General features: G+C 43.3%; 1 protein-coding gene across 4 annotated transcripts in view; it reads left to right on the forward strand.

Moving 5' to 3' along the window:
• The window catches only part of Spmip2 (sperm microtubule inner protein 2), a 114,493-nt gene that overhangs the window by 65,795 nt on the left and 28,271 nt on the right, over positions 1-20,427 (forward strand). For 3 of the 4 annotated variants that reach the window (XM_063282370.1, NM_001401975.1, XM_063282371.1), the window contains 2 exons: positions 4,509-4,567; positions 14,482-15,836. In XM_063282370.1, the coding sequence (XP_063138440.1) occupies positions 4,533-4,567; positions 14,482-15,586 (1,140 nt within the window). In that variant the 5' untranslated portion in view covers positions 4,509-4,532 and the 3' untranslated portion in view covers positions 15,587-15,836. Of the gene's footprint in view, positions 1-4,508; positions 4,568-14,481; positions 15,837-20,427 lie in introns of those variants that run through there. The other variant, NM_001024301.2, reaches the window with a different exon arrangement.

The raw sequence follows: 20,427 nt of genomic DNA on the forward strand, positions 1-20,427 counted from the left end.
CACAATAACGTCAAATAAAATAAAATATATATAAAATAAGCCTAACCAAGCAGGTGAAAGTACTGTACAATGGAAAATTTAAAACTCTGAAGAAAAAATTGAGGACACTAGAAAATGTAATGGCACCCTATGTTCGTGTATTGGCGGAATTAATATTGTAAAAATAACCATTCTATCAAAAACCCTACTGGCTAGCTTTTACAGCACTGGAAGGTGCTAGGTGTGCCCCCGGAAGAGAAAGGTACTCGTCAGTCTTACCCAATTGTAAGCCCAGCGAGCTATAATGACAACCAACCTGGCAGGTTATACTGCCGGTGTAATAACGGCAGCAGTGTTAAGAGAGTAAGCAACCGCTGTTTAAAACTAGATTCAAGGCCTGCTGCATAAGAGGAAACTCGTGTGGCACTGTTTCTGAGACCAAGATGCTGTGTCTTGACAGGTCGTAGGCCCTAGGGGAGAATCTACTGTATCATTCTGCTAAATGGATACAGTTGGGGACTTTTATCTTCCCCCTTTTCTGTCACGTGTTTACTAATATTTTTATAATACCACTTCTAAAATGGAGATTATATTGTTTTCCCTATTGCTCCATAGCAAATAACCACAAATTCAGAAATGTGATGGAGTACTATGCATCTGCTCATAGTTCTATAGGTCTGAAGTCTGAGGATGTCAGGGTCTCCCAAAACTGACAAGGTGTCACTATCATCTCTTTCAAGTTCATATGGTTGTGGCCGACTCGACTACCCTGTAGTTATAGGGATATGTGTTACCCAGGAGCCATTCTCAGCTGGAGAAGGCCCAAACTCCTAACCACAGGACTCACTTAACATTCAAAGCTACTAAGGAAATCTTTCTCAGGTCTCATGGCCCTCAACTTTATAGCCCCTTCGTCAAGAAGTTTAGGGTCTTCTGTGAGCTCTGATTAGGTTAGGCTAACTGAGGTGCTCTCTCTCTCTCTCTCTCTCTCTCTCTCTCTCTCTCTCTCTCTCGTGTGTGTGTATGTGTGTGCGTGTGTGTATGTGTGTGTATGTGTGTGTGTGCATGTGTGTGTGAATTTGTATGTGTGTGTGCATGTGTGTGTGAATTTGTATGTGTAATGTGTGCATGTGTGTTCGTGCGTGTGTGTGCGTGTGTGTGTGTGTGTGTGTGGTACTTGGAGAATAAACCTACAGCTCAGGCATGATGTTAGGCAAGTGCTCCTTAACACAGCTCCATTCTAGTCTGTTTTCAACATTTTGTTTGGGGACAGTGTCTCACTAAGTTGTTTAGTCTGGCCTAGGCACTCTGTAGCCTAGGAAGAAGTAGAAATTATGATTCTCCTGCCTCAGTCTCCCAAGTAAATGGCATTACAAGCCTACCACACTGGGCAAATCTACTTTTCTTAAGTTCAAAGGATTTTTAGAGTATGGATTATACTTAAAAATCCCTCAACAGCAATGCCTTGGATCAGTATTAGGTTGAATATCTGGGGGAAAAGTATGTTTACTAGATAATGAGAATTCTGGGGATTACTGGAACTCTGCCTACCACAGGGTTAATAGCAAACGCTCAGAGCATTGTTCTCTGGATTAAGAGGTATGTATGCATCATGCTGGCATAGTATTTCTTGCAGCAGGGGTTAGTGAATGGCATCTAGTGGCTAATGTTTCTCTCTGCCTATAGTGTTAAAAGCACCATAAAAACCACAATAGAATTTGCACACTACTCAAATACACAACAGAAAGTAGCGATTCTGGCTCCATAGTTGACAGACTCACAAAAACCCAGTGTTTACTGCTTACTTAAAGTTGATTTATTAGTTCAAATTATTTAAAACATTGCAGTCAAACAACAATGACAAAAACATTCATGTCAAACCTCAAGCTTATCTGTAACAGGGCATAAAATGAAATGTGAGTCAGTCTCCTCTCTCTCTCTCTCTCTCTCTCTCTCTCTCTCTCTCTCTCTCTCTCTCAAAATGCATCACAGAATCCAAGCCTTAAACACTGACATTTTCCAGAAACAATTGTTTTGTTTCAATCCTTGCTCTGAATATAAAATGAATACTTCAGATGCCCCATTCTTGCAAAGACCTTTCTGCCTTTCTTGATTCAATAATTCCAGTCTAAAATAGGCAACATTATGCAGTGTAGTGGCCCAGTCACAACAATGCGTGTGCTTTTATCACTGGCTGTGGGAAGGAAGACACCTAAGGGGTTAACCGTAATATTTTGCAAATTGAGGCAAGAAGAGAACAAACCTATTAGCATGACAAAAGCTAGTCGGAGGGGCTTTTTCCACTCCACTGTTTGGTACTGAGAGCCCAGTGTTTCCAAGGAAGGAGGCAGGAGAAGAAAACCTTAGTGTGTACGCATTCTTGAAATACATCGCATTGTGTCCGTTTTACTAATGAAAAAGCCCATAGTTACAGACATGGATAACATGATCCTTTCCAGTAAGGAAAGCTAAATCAGATACCCTCTCAAAAGCATTGTGGAAGATCATAGCAAAGCAAGGATTCCTCTAAACAATCTTAAAGATGGCCTGAGAATGGCAGGGCTATTCTAGAGGTGGGCTTGGGGGGGGGGGGGAGGCGGGGGCGGGGGATAAGCAATGGCTGTCCAATAGAGCTAGCCCCAGATGGATGCAATTAATTTAATCCAATTTTAGCAGATTTTATTCATTCGGAAAATGTGTCTAGCTCGCAGTTGCTAGATGTAATTAGCAGGCGTTTCATTTTTAAGTAATACCTAGACTTATTTACACATGCCTTCATAGTAAGTGTCTAATTTGAACCTATAATTATATTTGGTAAATGAAAATGTTGGAGGATATATAAAAGTCTCTTTCACTAACTTCTTTAAAATATTATTTCTTGGTGGAGTGTATAAACATTTTAGGTTCTTGTTTATTTATTTGTAGTTTCAGATTGAAATGCAAGTGCTTTACCCCTGAGTTACCTCTCTAGCTGTACTAATCTATTGTTCAATATTTTCCTCATTATGAATAATGGACCAATATAAATGTTTATATGATTGTGAATTCATTAGGTTTAATGCCTCAGTGAGTATGTTTGCTCAAATAAATCGCGGTGTATTTTGTTACTAAGTTAAAATACAAAAGGGTAAGCTTATTTCAGATAATATAACATTTCAACATTAACACGTGGAGCTCTAAGAGATGTGGGAAAAGATATTTTTTAGTATTTCCTAAGGAGATTCATGCTTTTATTAAACATAGAGTAGCAAAAGATCAAAGAAGATCACCTAAATCTGAGTATATTTAGTATATGATGTGCAAAGGTGATGATAAGATTATTTATGAATTGGTAGGCAAATTCAGTTTTCAGGAACTTAATTTTTTGCTAGGAATCAAGTGATGCCATGACCTTGCCGCCGTTTGCAGATCACTACTTAGACATTTTCTGTTGACTGATGGGCAAACGCTTATGAGTCTTCCATTGTACACGAGTTTTTTTGTGTGAGGAACAAGGATGCCATTTTGGGTCACCCGAGAAAGCCGGTAGCATAAGGAAATAGAACACATAGGACATTCAGGCAGGCAGCCTATAAAGTCGTTCTAAGCCATCGCTTGGAGAAGAGCAGAGAAGGATGAGAACACCCGGGGTTGCCAGCTACTGCTGACGTTTCACCGGTATTGCTACTTCTCGAGTTGCTATGAATCTGGCACCTCCTATCAATATAAATGTTTAAAATGCGTTCCGGAGCAGAAGTGAAACACTTTCTGATATTTCATGTTGTAGTTTTTCAATTGTAGTACGGCAGACTGAGAAATGATTGTAAACCCAAACCCTTCGGAATATGAACATGACACCCTTGTTTCCCGGCTTCTTTTAAAAGATGGGGAGGAAGACGCCGGCACTTTGGGATCATTCATTCGGGATTAATAGATCATTTGAGTGCACACAGCACCGTGTGGGATTCTGTGTCTTTTCTTTTTTTAAATGTGAAACTGATATTTAGCTACCAAATAGTTTCTCAACTACCAGAGTTTTCAGACATGCTGTAGGCATCTAACGCCACCTCTTTCCTACTGTGCGGTCACATTTGCTGATCCGAAGAACCCTCGACTGCCCACCTAAATGGGGGCTGATAGTCCCCAGTGCTGCCTCCTTCCAGGGTCAGAAAGACCTGGGGGCACCCAGGGACTGCAGGCTGGACCACACAACCTCTGGGGGCACCCAGGGGACTGCAGGCTAGACCACACAATCCCTGGGGACACCCAGGGACTCCAGGCTAGACCACACAATCCCTGAGCCCTTTCCCCAGCCCTTTCCATTCACCCAGAGGGAGCGGAGCTCCTATCGACTGCTTCCTCTGAGTTCAGGAAGCAGCAGCTACCGGTTTAGGAAGCAACCATCTCCTCTGATTTTTCTTTCAGCTGAATTTAGCACTCCTACATTTTCAATCCTGACTCCCTTTCTGAGGAGGACTATAGATCCGTAGTTTAAACCATGGATCCCTACTAAGGAATGGGACTGACCTTTAGCTTTGCTCCTCTTACAGCACGGCGAACTAAGTCTTCGAGCGATGGACAGATTAACCCACCGCTATCAAAACCCTTGGTAAGTACATGTAAAGGTATTTTCCTTTAGTTAAGGGGTTTCCTTCCTAACTTAGGGACAGCTTCTTTTCTAGTTTATTTTCATTGCTTCATATAGCTTTGTGTGGGAGGTAAAAAAAATCACAAATTTTTATTTCTAATGAACACAGTAAGTTTTACCTTCTGCCAGTGTAATTAGGGAAAAAAGACAGCAAAAGAACATGGTAAAGTCAGTGCTAGACTACCATGGGGAAGGAAACTACAGCAGCAGCTGGGAAGGGTAGACACCAATGAGCAGATTAGTTTTAACTTTGTAAGTGGGTTTTCTGTAGAGAAACAATGTATATATAATATATATATATATATATATATATATATATATATAGAGAGAGAGAGAGAGAGAGAGAGAGAGAGAGAGAGAGGGAGAGGAGAGTGTGTTAAAAAGACTTCATTGCTTGCTGTTGGCCTAGAAACCTCAATAATAGGTAGTCTTGGTTAATAAACATAATCTTACTGAAGTCACATAATGGCTTGAATTCATGTTGTCCTAAGGTAGCCGCTAACAAACATTAAACATGTGTAGCCCTAGGTGTGTTAAATTACTGGGAAGAGAAAATATTGGGCTCTAATGCGATGGAATACAATCCAGATGCCCAGAGGGGAAAGTCAGACAGCACTAAAGGCATGATAGTGTAGGAGGTGGGGGTAGGACAGGGGCTGCTGCTTTTCTCCAGTTTTCATTCTTGAAAGATACAGTATTAGTATGTACAAAACTATTGGATTTGGCCTCTTCTACTAACATAAAATAGATCACATAGGAAGAGACCTCAAGCCCCTTGGGAGCTGAAAAGATGCCTCAGTAGTTACAAAGACTTCCTGCTCTTGTAGAGGACATGGGTTTGGTTCCCAGTACCTGCATGGTGACTCATAATCATCCATTAACTCCAGTTCCAGAAGATCTGATGACCTCTTCTGAACTCCATGGGCACCGAGCACACACATGGCACACATACATGCAGGCAAAACACTCACATACATAAAATAGAGTCAAGCAGATATTTTTAAAAGTTTGTCAGGCATTGTCCAGAAGATCTCCCTGGGCAATATCTGTGACTTGTTCGTGACAGCCACTGCTCCTATGAACAGCCACATAGAAAGAGTTACACTGTGTTGCATGAAAGGCATGCATTCTGTGTAAAAGATTCCATCCCCTTCATTTGAAGAACATTGCTTACATCTCCCGTAAATACTCCATCAGCTTTTCCTCAGCAGAGAAAGCCACCAGAGAGAGGCTGTTGGAAATTAAGAACACCTTTAACAACCGTTGGTGGTAAAGCGTGAATGTGCTACTCTTTAAATATAAATACCTTCTTGGAAAGTATCTGAGAAACACTGAAGCTGTGAACACTTTTCCTAGAGAGGAAAGGTTACCTTTATTTCTAGGGACCATTTTATACCTTGTACCAAGTCATAAGGATACAAAATATCTTATGGAAAAAAAATCCTTGTACTTAGGGGATTGTGAATTAAGTTTGGAATCTGAGCATACGTTTAAGAAGGAAAAATACCCAAATCAGTTTGCCTGTGTGAATGATGGCTTGGTCAGTTCTCTGTTTCTGTGACAAACATCTGAGAGATAATCAACTTACTGAGAGAAAAGACTCTTCTGGTTCTGAGCTTTGAAGGTTCTAGTACATGATCAGTTAGCTTTGCTGCCTTCAGGCCAAGCTGTACATCATGGTAAAAATCTCATAGTAGAGCAAAGCCATTTACCCCATGAGAGACACAAGAAAGAATTAGGGCTCCAAGGTTCAGTTGGGCATATTCCCAATCACCAGAGTTCTGAAGTATTATTTCTTCTTTTCTCTTCCTCCTCCTCCCCACCTCTTCTTCTCTTTCTTCTTCCTCCTCTTCCCTCTCTTCCTCCCCCTCTTTTTCCTCCCTTTTAGGAATCCTAGAGACCAAGTTCAAGGGCTTAACCATGACCATACTTTATACCACTGAGTGATATATACTCTCAACCCCTTAGAAGCTCTGCCACTCCACAGACTGGGACCAAACCTTTAACATATGGGTTTTAGGGGCCCATTCATTTCAAACCATAACAAATATGAATTAATAAGTAGGACCATAACCAGAAAATTGCAGTTAGAGAAGGTGAAATTTCATTGAATGTTGGTAGTTTGTACATTCTTCTATGGCCTCTGGTGGAGGTCCTAATTCTAACAAATCAGACACAGGTGCCTTGGAGGATGCTTATGTCTTGTGACTCTAAGCTTGTACTGTTTAGAAACCTTTCTGCCTCACTCTTGAGTTGTCAAGATAGTTTGGCTAGGGTACTAAACTCCAATGGTGCAGATGTCCAATTCCCATGGTTTTGGTTGGATTGAGGGTCTCTCTTTTCTGAGCTTGTTAGTATTCAGTCTCCCAACCTCTTTCCGTGCTCTGTTGTTCTCAGACAGCAGCAGCGCTTCTCCAGTTGAAAGTCTGGCTGGTTTACAATAGCAAACAAGCCAGGATTGATGTACACAACTATATACAACTGTAAAACAATTATATGGCTTTTTAAAAAAACATGCAACATTCATGCCTTTCTTGGCATATGTGTATATGTGTAATACTGGGGAACTAATATACTTTTTAGTTTTCTTAAAACACTTTTATAACCTTAATTTTTATTTTATGTATATGGGTGTTTTTCATGTTTATCTGTACACCATGTGTATGCCTGGCACCTGATGAGGCCAGAACTCTGTATCTGATACAGAACGGGAGTAACTGAAAACTGTGATCTGCTATCTAGGTGCTGAGAATTGAACCTGGGCCCTCTTGAAAAGAAGCCAGTGCTCTTAACCACTGAGCCATCTCCCCTGTCCTAGGCCATACTAGTTTAAGGTCAGCTTGAGCAATCTAGCAAGTACCAAGTCAACAAAGACTGTCTAGCAAGACACTGTTTTTTAAAGAAGCCAAGTAGGGTAGGGAGGAGGAGAACAAGTTCCCATCCTGGGGCCAGGCATGGTGGTACATGTCTGAGATAGCAGCATCTAAGAAGCGGAAGGAGGATCAAGAGGTCAAGGTCACTCTTGGTTACATAGTTTGAGGCCAGTTTGGGCTATAGGACAGGCTCTCTCAAAAACCGTTGTATCCTTCTCTGTTTCATGCAGTTTGTGATACAACAGCTCACGATAAAACACAACCTGCTAAGGCTTGAAGGGTTTCTGAGCAAGTGAACTGCTTTGGATAAAATTCCTGTTGGTTAATCCAAGTATGCTTTTCAATACACCCGTCTTGTTACAACTTGTCTCCTCTCATTCATAAGTATATGTCCAATTAGGAATTCAGTCTGTTATCGAGGTGATATTGAAAAGTCGAGTATGAGTTCTTCCTGGCACCAGGAGATACTTGAACCAGCATCAAACTAGGATCTATGCCTGGATCTCAGAAAATCCAGGGAGAGTGGGAAGACAAGGGGCTTAGACTTGCTGGAAACTTGGGGACCTCTTTGGAGAGTATGGATTTTAATCTAAGAACATAGAGATCCCCGGGAAGGTTTAAGTCAGAGGTAACATGATCCATATCCCTTTGCTACGGTCACTCTTAGAAAGTTGGAACGCTGTGTGGAGAATGGATGGTAGGTGACAGGAACAGTTGTGACAAGATCGGCTAGGAGACATCTCATTTGTACAGACCTATCCTGAAATAAATAAAGCCTAGTGTACAGGCTTTTTACTCTCTGGTTTCTCTTGACAGTCAGATGTGGGCGTGGATGGACAGTGAACACAACTCTTTATTTTTTTTCTTCTAAATTAAAGAGCTTCTAAATATAGAGAGCTGGGACTCAGTTGAGCTTTTAAAGAAAACAGACCATACAGACGAATGAAGAGAGGAGACAATGCCTCCAAAATGACAGCCAAGTGCATACATGCATTGTTTCATAAGCAATGTTAATGTTGCCAGAAGGGTTTGGTGAAGAAATTCAATCATCAAGCTAAACCTTCCCGTTTAAGTTGACTGTTCCCATTGATCTAAGCTGGGATCTGGGCCTTGGGTGTTTTAAATAGATCTCCCTTCCTGCCTATGATAACCAGCCAGAACCAAGAGCCACAAGACTAGATGAGGAGAGAAGGGATGGAGCCTTGTGAGCAGGGTTTCTCCCGCAAGGCCAGATTCAATGAAAGATAAAGGTCCCTTGAGATGACAGGATGATAGCAGGGAGTGAAGAGTCTAAGAGGGGCACTCAACAGCAGTGAACAGAAAGCAAGGAAAACAGCAGCAGACAAACACTGGAGTTATCAGTGGCTTCGGAAAAAGTAGCATGGTAGCAGGATGATCAGAGTTAGTGATCCCAGCACTGAATAATGTTGTGGCCAATGTTGGCACAACGGAGGCAAGAGTCCACTGTTTCTTAGATGAGATATCCAACAGAGAACATTGCAGGCTTCCATCCATCTATAGGCATAGTTTTAAATATTCATTTACTTGAAGTCACACTGTCCTGTTCTATAATAGTAGTTAATGTAGCATCCACACACACAGTCTCTTTCTCTTGAGAATGCAAAGCTGTATTAAATCAATGATGTGCTGTGTTGTACAATTATTGAGTCTTACAGAACAGTGAAGATGTAGTTCAGCAGATATGAAATGGTGGCCCGATGTGTGTCAGGTGCTTGGAATCTGAGTTCTCACAGGCTTTTTCACTCTTGTTTCTCTTGGCAGTCAGATGTAAGCATTCTGGGCGTGGATGGACACTGAGTGCAGTCATGCCATGTGAAGTTAGCTCTTTATTTTTTCTCCTAAATTAAATTAATCATATCCCTGCTTTAAATAGCCCAGATTTCCCTAGCTAGACCACTGGATGGTCCACTCATCTCCATACAGTCTCCTCTGCTTACAGCTAGGTATTTCTAGCATATACACACAGCTCTTCTAATGTCAACAAGAATAAACGGCACAAGAAAGGAAACACAGGAACAGTTTATGCTCCAATTAGAGGGGTCATCAGAGACTCTACTGGTAAACGATGAATTGGCAGAGTTCTGTGTTGTAAGAGACAAGCGAATCCTGTAGCAGTATAGATCCCACCCCATAGGCTTTTAACACTTAAGGGAAGGCTGACTAGGAATACCTTCTTTCTCTTGTTTTCCTATGAGAACAAACTTTTAACAACAATCTTTCAAATGAGAGGTTTGCATCAGTCAGCTTCCCATTAGTGTGACAAAATGCCCAAGAAAATCAACCTAAAAGGAGGATCTTTGCCCTGGCGTATAGTCTCAAAGGTCTCCGTCCATGTTTGCTTGAGCCTGATGACCCAGTACACTGCAGTGAGTGGGTGAGAGAAGAGGAGAGAGGGGGGTGTGAGGAGAAGAGGAGAGGACAGATGAGCACTGCTACCTTCTGGTCCTGGACAGCAGAGAGAGAGACACACACACAGGAGGAGCTGTGGGCCTAAAGATTCCAAGTCTTTAAAACGTGGACCTTTGAGAGACAGTCAAGGGTAAAGTGCTTTCTTCACAAGCATGGAGATCTGAGTCTGATCCTTAGAACCCACATTAAAAAAACAAAGCAGGCATGGTGGCATATCCTTGTAATCCCAATAGCATCAAAGGATCTCTGAGGCTCCTTGGCCAGCTAGCTAGCTTAGTCTAATGGGCAGACTAGGCCAGTGAGAGTCTCTCTCTCTCTCTCTCTCTCTCTCTCTCTCTCTCTCTCTCTTTCTCTCTCTCACACACACACACACACACACACACACACACACACACACATATTCAAACTACAATAAGGTTCTTAAATGATTGAATAGTAAAAAATTCATTGTTTCTCAGGGGAAAATTCTTGCAGCTCTCTGGAACCTGCTCACTTATTTTGGTAACTGGCATTACTGTGTGTTAGCTGGGCGTGAGTCATCTGAAAAGCAGTGGGTTCTCTAAAGCTCCATGAATTTAGAAGCCAAGTTTGGGGAAGGACAGTGTTCCCATAATCCTTTATGATCTGAATCCAAAACAATCCTTTCAGGGTGTGTCTTTTTTCAAATAAAAATAATACTAATTAATTGATAAAATCCACTTTCTCCATAATGCAGTCTTCATTACCTGAGCAATCAACAGCAAACAAGCAATGCTCACATACAAGTCCAATCTTCAGAGTTAAAAAGCAGCCAGCTGACCATCTCAAATAGCCCTACTGAATCAATGATTCTAACTCCCCTCCTGCTTCAGTGTCCCCATATCTGTCGTGAGAATCAAGATAATCAAACTTATATCCATCCCTGACACCCAGTCAGAGAGCTGCTCCACACAGGACACTGATACCCATCACCACCATGTGACATTGTCTCTGTGGGTTTTACTATTCAACCCTGCTGTAGTCGTCTCTCTGTGTGGGTAGTCCTTAGTAAAGGCTCTTTGACCTGCCTACAATCACCTTCAAACTATCTCTCCAAACACCTCCCACGTGTCTTCAACTTAGTCTCCGATGATGGTCCACCTGCACTTTCACAAGTGAGCGTATTGTATGCAACAGGTATTAAGGGACCAACGTTACATCCAAGCATGGCCCCTGCCGTACTAACAGGAAATAAAAATGGAATACAATCATGCCCGCTTAGGAGAAGGCCACATGGGAAGCAGTGTATGAACACAATGGGGAGGGCCTCCAGGTCTCTGGAAGCCCGATTCATGCTTCCAAAGGCAACTTCTACATGATCTATCCTCTGTGACTCCTGTAACAATCCCTTTGGCCCTCCCTCTTTAACTCCGTTGTTAAAGATGGATTCAGCTTTGCTGCATGTTCACTTTCCTTGTGAGACTGTGAGACACAGAAGGACTTTGATTTCCCATTAGTTCCCTTACATTTAATCCAGTTCTTGGTATACACCATCTTGTGGCCATGATGCTTTGAGACAGGCTATTTAAGTAAGGCCTCCATTTCCTTGTCTTTAAAATGATGGTGACAGTATCTCCTATGCAGGGTTATGGTATAGACAGCATTGTTACCCATACAACACTTAGGACACTGGGATACATCAAGGACTCAATGGGTGATAGAACCATAAATTTGTCACCCGAAACACTCTTAAGGACCTAAGAGGAAACCAACGACTTGGTTTCTGGGACAATGCATAAACTGAAACTACAATTAGCAAATCAGGCACTGGATTTTATAACTATTTCTCAGTTAGTGAAATGCTTTGAAATCAGAAATCAAATGCATCTATTAAAGTCCTTGCTGTGGTATATTGGCCCCCAAAGGTCCCCAAACAATACAGGCTATTGCCGTTGCTCTTCTTTGCTTGCCATTATTAAATAGTTAAACTGCTAGAGACACAAGACATCTTCATTGCAAGACAGAGAAATCAAGCTGAAACTGACCTCAAGGCTGCCTGCCTGCTGGCTAGCTTTTGTAATGCTTCAAGTATCATAGGCCATAGAGAGAAAAGCATCAGTGCACACAGCATGTATGTATGTGTGCATGTATGTATGTGTATGCTGTCACACAGACCTGCCAGAGAAGGTGTGCCACAGTGACGTGAAGTATATAGGGGCAACATCCTACTTTCTTAGTGGATTTGAGGCCTATACCGTAGGAAGGAATTCATATCTGGTAAACCTGCCTAAAAGACCAAAGCCCAGGAGGAGCTAGGCCTTGGGGTGGGTAAACCTACGTCTGTTGCTAAATGGACATGTTGCCCAACTGCCTTCTAAATATTATTACCCCCAGATGAACGCTACTGTCGTCAACCTTAGCCAGATAACTCCTTTCTGTAGTGGGCAGCAGTTAACACAGCAACTCACAGCTGGTCAAAGGGCTGGGAATAAGTGACTGGTCAATGTTCTCAGCCCTGCAGAGAACACCCATATCAACTCTTCGCCCAAGGTTCAGGGGATTTCAATGTAGAGGGAGCAGGAAGAATTTAAGAGCAGGCAGATGGGGAGAGGTTCTGTGAAGTGCTATCTTCTGGACATAACACAGCTGTTGAACTCATGAACTCAGTACAATTATGGTCACCCACACAAGGGCCAGCCAACAAGATAAGTCAACATTTTAGCAGGAGGACATGAAAATGGATTGGCAGAAGGAGATCCAGTCTTGAGGAAGTCAGAAGGGGAAAAGGAGGATGAAACTGGATGAAAATACATTGTGTGCATGTGTGAAATTGTCTAAAGAATATATGAAAGATGTTTTAAAATCTTCATTGATGAAAGCATCTGTATAAAGATTAGCTATAGCATAAAAATCCATACTACCTGAGTTGATTTCCCCCCCAAAGTACACAAAAACTCTAAAAGATAAACAAATAAGAAAATATAAAAATTAAATTTTCTAATACTCAATGAGTAGAAGGTCCAGAAAGAAGCCAGGGGAAGTAGAAAAGAGAAAAACAGTAATTCAAGAAAATGTCCTTTACAGGAATGAATGATTTCCAGATTGAAACCATTCACTAAATGTGACTAACGAAGTGTGCTGTGAGGTCATTGAGAATCGTCATAAGCATGAGGAGAGTGCAGAAAGCAGCCAGAAGAAAGCAGGTGCCTCCAGGACATGGGACAGGGAGCTGTTAGAGCAGCGTGCCACCTACCCCATCTGCTGCAGTTTGGACCCTAGAAGTAAAGAATGATGTGTAGTGTAGAATTCCATGTTCAGTCAGTGATTGTGAGAGGAGATAGAAAGTGGGCATTTCCAAACCTGTCAAACTGAAAGTTACCATTGAGCATTTTCCCTCAGAGAGTGAATAGGGATGCTATCTAGTCAAAGGGAGAAACACAAGGACAAAGAAAGGACCCATTGGGAGACAAGGTACCAAGAAACATGGTGGGCGAAGTGTTTCCTCAGAGGCCAATAAAGGAAAAGAGGCAAGAACGTGGCCACCCAGAGCCCAAAGCAGCATCAGTGTAGACAAGGCAGGCAGAGTGGGGTGCTGTAGGCAAAGTCACTTTGAGGAAAAGAATGCTGGGAAGGGTAGCAGAGAAAGAAGGGATGTGTTTAGTACTACTTAGATGCATGTTATATTTAAATTCCTTTAAATTTTTAAAAAGAATGATGAAAAGCACCATTTTTGGCTTGGCAAAAATAATTAATTATAGTATAGGAAAACAGCAACAGTTAGAATTGTAATCACTAGGACTTCTAAATTGAAGAAAATTTCCAGCTTAAACCAGGATCATCAGTGCCCAGGAAACATTCTCAGGCCGAATAAGGAGGGCTTTCTATTTCTTCAGACAGGTGTATGGTGTTCCTTTATTTAGCAATCGCTGAGTGCCATGTAGAAAAGTGCCTGTTGTTCTTAAGAAACCCCTGCCAAAACTAGCTGTTAAGCTAGCAGACTTAATGACAGCCACTATTTAAAAATGTATTGGAAGAGAAATGTGTGCTTGTTTCGTGGAGTTATTTTTCTCAAAACATCCATAAATTTTGACAGCTTTCTATTTTTAAGGTTCTCAGTGTCTGGGCATTGAAGAGAATTCCAGAAACAGAAAGTAGCAAAAATTCTGCCATTTTTCGTTCTTTCCTTTTTTTTTTTTTCAAAATAACATTTTTATTGATTCTTTGGGAATTTTACATCATATACCCCGATCGCACTCACTACTCCTTCTATGTCTGCCGCCCACCCCTTGTGACCTCCCCACCCAAGGACAACAACAACAAAAAACCAAGTCCAATTTGTGTTTTCCATATACTCACTGGAGCATGGTCAAAGTCCCAGCGTCCCGCCCCTAAGGGAAACTGAGTCCTTCACCCGCACAGCTGCCAGAACTAAGCATCCTCATCACAATGTTTAAGAGTCCTCTTTGATGGCTTCCTTTCAGGCTGTCACTGTTTGAGGGACGGGCATGGGAAGGGGGTAGAGGTTGTCACAGAAGCCTTCCATGCCCCTCTTTTTGAGTTGTGAGTCTGCACTCATCAATATTACTGCCAAAGTAGCTTCCTTGCTCTTTACAGTGAGATGGAGCATGGACCATGGGGTTCCTCATGGTTTCTGGTGACGAACGCAACCCCCAGCGGCAGGAAGATCGACTCAGACAAGGACCTCGGACTTCAACCAGGCCTCAGGGTGCAGAACAGGCCACTCATATCATTATTACCCCCAGCTGCAGCACAACCCGAGGATGTCAACATATCTTCAGGTGGCAGCGCAGATCATGGACAAGGCCTGCAGTTGTTAACATGCCCCCCAGACATCAACACAGACTCTGGGGGTAGTAGAACCACAGACCCAGACATAGTCCACAGTAGCAGCACAGGCCATGATTATGTGTCTTCAGGGGACAGCACAGACTACTCAGATTGGTACAACCCCCAGAGGCAGTCTAGGCCATTCTCATCAGTATGGCTCCCAACTGCAGCACGACCCAGGGACATCGGCATGATTTCAGGACACCCACGTGGCCTTCAGTTGTTAACATGCGCAGACATCAACACAGACTCTGACTATGGTAGGAACACAGACCCAGACGTGGCCCTTAGTAGCAGCCTAATCCCAGATATAAACATGGCATCACGTGGCTACAGAGGCTACTCAGATTGGTACGGTCCCCAGAGGCAGCACAGGACATTCACATCAATATGGCCCCCAGCTGCACGACCCAAAGACATCAACATGGCTCCAGGTTACAACATAGATCATGGACATGTGCATGGCCTGCAGTTGTTAACAGGCTCCACAGACATCAACACAGACTCTGGGGGTAGTAGGACCACAGACCTAGATGTGGCCCCCAGTAGCAGCATGGTCCCAGAAATCAACATGGTTTCAGGTGGCAGAGGCTACTCAGATTGGTATGGCCCCCAGAAGCAGCGCAGCCCACAGACATGGCTTCAGGTGGCACCACAGGCAGCAGACATCTGCATGACACCAGGTAGTAACACATACCTAACCACAGACATCAACAAAGACCCCAGATGCAGTACTATGCAGTACCATGCAGATGGGACCATGAATAGCTCCATGGCTTCAGATGGCAGCCCAAACCACTCACATACAGCCCAGGGATATCAACCCGGCTTCAGGCTGAAGCATAGATTGAGGAGATCTGCATGGAGTTAGGTAGTACAAAGGCCACAGACATCAGCCCAGTCCCTGGCTGCATCAGGACCACTGACGCACACATGGCCCTCGGTGACATCAAGGACCAGTTCTGCCTCTTCCCACAGTGCATGCTCTGCTCCACTCTTCCGCCCTTCCCCCATCCGCACTGCTCGCTTATCTGTTCATCATCGTGGCACCCGCTAGCCCAGTCCAGTTTCCACGAGCTTAGGCCCCGTTCTTTTCTAATACAAAGATTATTACTTTTTAACATTTTGTTCTTTATTTTTGAGAATTCCATATATGAAATTTCATACACAATGAAATATGATCATATCGACTGAATGTTTACTTTTGACCTCCTTCTATATCCTCTTCAACACCCACCCCCAACTTAAGTCTTTTACTTTTCCTAATAAGTCACTAAGTCCAGTGTTGCTCATATGAGCATGGGTGACAGGCGATCTACCGTAGCATGGGAATCCTACCAGTGAGAATACCCTTGTAAAAGAATGATTCTCCCTTCCCTAGCAACTGTCAACTGCTAGCAGCTCCTCAGTGAATGATAGGGCCTGGAGATCATCTGCCCCGTGTACACTGGGATTCGGGGGATGGGGCTTGGTCTTGTGTGAGTCCTGTGTAGGACCACCGCTCTGTGAGGTCAGCGTTGCAATAGTCACAGCATGTCCAGAAGATGGCTCCGGGCATTCATCCCCACCCTCCAACTCTTACATTTTTTTCTACCTCCTCTTCTATGATGTTCCCTGAACCTCGATAATGATGGAGAGGTCACCACAGAATAGAGACGGCCCTTTCAGGGCTGAGCTCTGGGTCTCTTACTCTCAGCACTCTCGAGACTGCTGTCCACTGCTAAAAAGAAGCTTCTCTGGCCTATGGTGAGAGCAGCACAGGTCTACGGGTGTAAATGTAAATATCTAGGAGGCACTTTATCCAGTGCTAAGTCCAGTGCTGGCCATGTGTGTGAGGACATACACACACACACACACACACACACACACACAGAGATACAAACACAGACACAGATACACACACACACACACACAGATACACAGACACATACACACACATACAGACACACAGACATACACACAGATACAGACAAACACAGACACACATACACACACACACAGATACAGACAAACACAGATACTCACACATACACAGATACAGACACACACAGACACATACACACAGATACACACACACACAGATACAGACAAACACAGACACTCACACATACACACACACAGACACACAGACACACACACACACACATAGATACAAACACAGACACAAACACAGACACTCACACATACACACACACAGACACACACACACAGACACACACACAGATACACACACACACAGACACACAGAGACAGACACACACAGAGACAGACACACACACAGAGACACACACAGACACACAGACACACAGACAGACACACACACAGATACACACACAGACACACACAAATACACACACACACAGACACACACAGATACAGACAAACACAGACACACATACACACACACAGACACACACACATACACACACACAGACACAGACACACAGAGACAGACACACACACAGAGACAGACACACACACAGATACACACACAGACACACACAGATACACACACACACAGACACACACACAGATACAAACACAGACACACAGACACACACACACAGATACACACACACAGACACAGACACACAGACACACAGAGACAGACACACACACAGAGGCAGACACACACACAGAGGCAGACACACACACAGATACACACACAGACACACAGAGACAGACACACACAGATACACACACAGACACACATAGATACACACACACACAGATACAAACATAGACACACACACACACATACACACACAGACAGACACACACATACAGACAAACACAGACACTCACACACACACACGGACACACACACAGATACGCACACAGACACACACAGATACACACACAGAGACACACAGATACACACACACACACACACACACACACACACACAGATACACACACACAGAGTCATGTCAATTTACCCAAAGTTCTCCAAGATTTTGAGGATGACATCATCCATTCTCACTTTGACCCTTTGGTCCCTAGCCTTAAAACCTCCTTCCTCGTTCTTCCATGCCCCCTCCTCCTCCCATCCTTACCTCTCACCAGGTAAGTATCCAAGAAATTTTTCTCTGGAAGGTCATCTGGTATGAGGACCATCCCAGTCTCCTGCGGAAGGATGTTCTTGTTGCAAAGCCACACAGATTGTTGATATTGGTTTATACATTCAAAAATTGGCCCAGGGGCCATGGAGATGGCTCAGTGAGAGAAGGTGCTTACAATCAACCCTCAGGAATTGGCTTTAATCCCTGGGACCCACATATTGGAAGGAGAAAACTATCTTCCTGCTTTGTTCTTTGATCTCCATACATGAGCCATGTTATGTATTCTCACACACATCTTTTACACGCGCTCACACATTTAAATGTAAAAACAATTTTAAAAAGGAACTTTAGAATTAAAAAGAAATGGCCAAGTGCTCAGTGTTCACCAGGTACCTGCTAGGCTTGAGGACTCAAGAAACAGCCATAGCTTCCATCTTCCCATGCCGGAAGAGACGGGACAGGAGGGATGTATAGGATTGATCAGTTAACTGGGGATCCAGGGCATGCTGTGAGGAAAAAATGCACGGTAGATGCGTATGTTTGTTGAACGAATGCGTGTCCTCATCATAACGAAATTAGGCTAGATGCAACTGATGTTAAAGAGCTACTCATTAGAAATAAAGGCAGCTGAGGATGAGGACGATTTTCTGTCTTTTAAGAAGAAAATCCACTAGTCTGTTAGTGATTGCCTAAATGAAGAAAAATCCAGCTCATTTCAGAGCATGAGTCTTTCCTTGCCAATTCCTGGTAACACAGACAGTGGGAATTAAACCTGCCTATCTGTTCTAGAAGAGAGAGAGAGAGAGAGAGAGAGAGAGAGAGAGAGAGAGAGAGAGAGAGAGAGAGAGAACACTGTATATTCCCTGGTCTATCATCTACGTTCTTCAGCATCCCAGACACCGGTTGGGATGGTTCATGGCAATCAAAGGATAGAGTACAATCTACAAATAAACAGCTGACCTAAACTAGTCTTGGCCAAACAGGTTATGACAGGAAAGAGCCCAGAGAAAGAAAAATTAAAAGGAGAAGGTATGGTATGGGCATGTTCTGATTTGTGGAGCTGTCATAAGCATTGATGAAAAGCAGCTTAGGGGACGAAAGGATTTCCTGGCTTACACTCCCAGGTAGCAGACTGTCATTAAGGGAGGTCAGGCAACAATCTACTGGCAAGAAGCTGAAGTGGAAACCAGAAAGGAATGGTCTTTGCTGGCTCACTCACTCATTCTCATGGTTGGGTACCTTTCTTAAGACAGCCAGGACCACATACCCAGGAAGTGGTGCTACCCACAGTGGACTGGGCCTTTCTATATCAATTAGCAATCAATACAGTCTTCCCCAGGCATGCCTGCAGCCAATCTGATCTGAGCAACCTCTCATCTGAGCCTCCTTTTTCAACTGGCTCTAGGTTGAGTTAACAGTTAAAGCTAACTAGGACAGGGTGCTCAGGTTTTCAACATCGCCCATGCAAATGTGTAAAGCCACAAACACACCATGGCCACAGATGTTTTAGATACTCTTATATTTACCAATATCGGGTGGCTCACAATTGCCTATGACTCTAAGTCCAGGGAATTCAACACCTTTCTGGCTTCCATGGGCACTGCAGGTAATACACGACAGACAAGTAGATCTGTATGCACGTATACATAAAGATAAAAATTGAAAGCAACAAGAGAAAAATAACAAATAAAATAAAATTAGCCAGCATTCATTATTAAATGTGCACAACAAAGGCAAAGGTCAGGTAATGAAAACCCTACTTGAATGACTGGACAGTGTAGCAACTCAGACTGAGGCCAGAAGCACGTCCTTTACCGGAGGAAGGGCCGAGATGATGAGTCAGGTGGGTCCTCAGCCGTGGCACATCCAGGTGGTGTGTTTTGAAGACAACAGTGAGCCTCTGGCCCGTCACATTCTCTTTAGTAGCTAGCTCAGACTTCTTGCATCCTCAAGCCCCCCTCCTCACTTCAGATTGTCAGCGCTCTCAGTGGCTGAAAATATGGGATGAGATCAGAGAAAAAGAAAGCACGCTTGTTTGTAGGGAATTAAAACTTTTATTTACCAAAGGAGAAATAATTAAAAGAAAATCAGAAACAAAAATCTGGGAGCCAAAATTAATAAAAGCTATGAACTGGACAGTATCTGTTGAAGAAAGTAGGACGTTAAAAATGGTCTAAGCAAGAACAGAACAGCTTGGGGGAAAGACTATCTGAAATGACAGAAACACAGAAAGGGTGGGGGGCAGGGGAATGGCAGGTAAGTGAAATAAACACACACACACTATGGTCTTTGAAAATTCCGGATGATTGGGAAGGACAGGAAAATAGCAACTACAGGCACTCACCCCGCAACTGTTTGGGACGTGAGGTGCATCACAGAGCTGAAGGCTGAGGAGCGATTCTCTGTGGGAGGGGGAGATACATTTGCAGGTTCATGGGCGGGAGATGAAAGTGGCCTTGGATAGAAGCCCTCATTCTCAAACTGAAAGGAGCCACCCTGCTGGTAAACGCGTGAGGTGGGGATTAATGGCGCCTGGGTCTGATGGCCTTGGTGTTCTCCAGGAAGTCTTGTGCGTGCATGTGTTTGTGAACATATAAGTCTTTTAAGATTTTGGTGGTAAAATAGATCCCACAGAAAACTCTGAGAGACA

Source organism: Rattus norvegicus, chromosome 2 (assembly GCF_036323735.1).
Source record: "Rattus norvegicus strain BN/NHsdMcwi chromosome 2, GRCr8, whole genome shotgun sequence".
In the NCBI taxonomy this organism is placed as follows: Eukaryota; Metazoa; Chordata; class Mammalia; order Rodentia; family Muridae; genus Rattus; species Rattus norvegicus.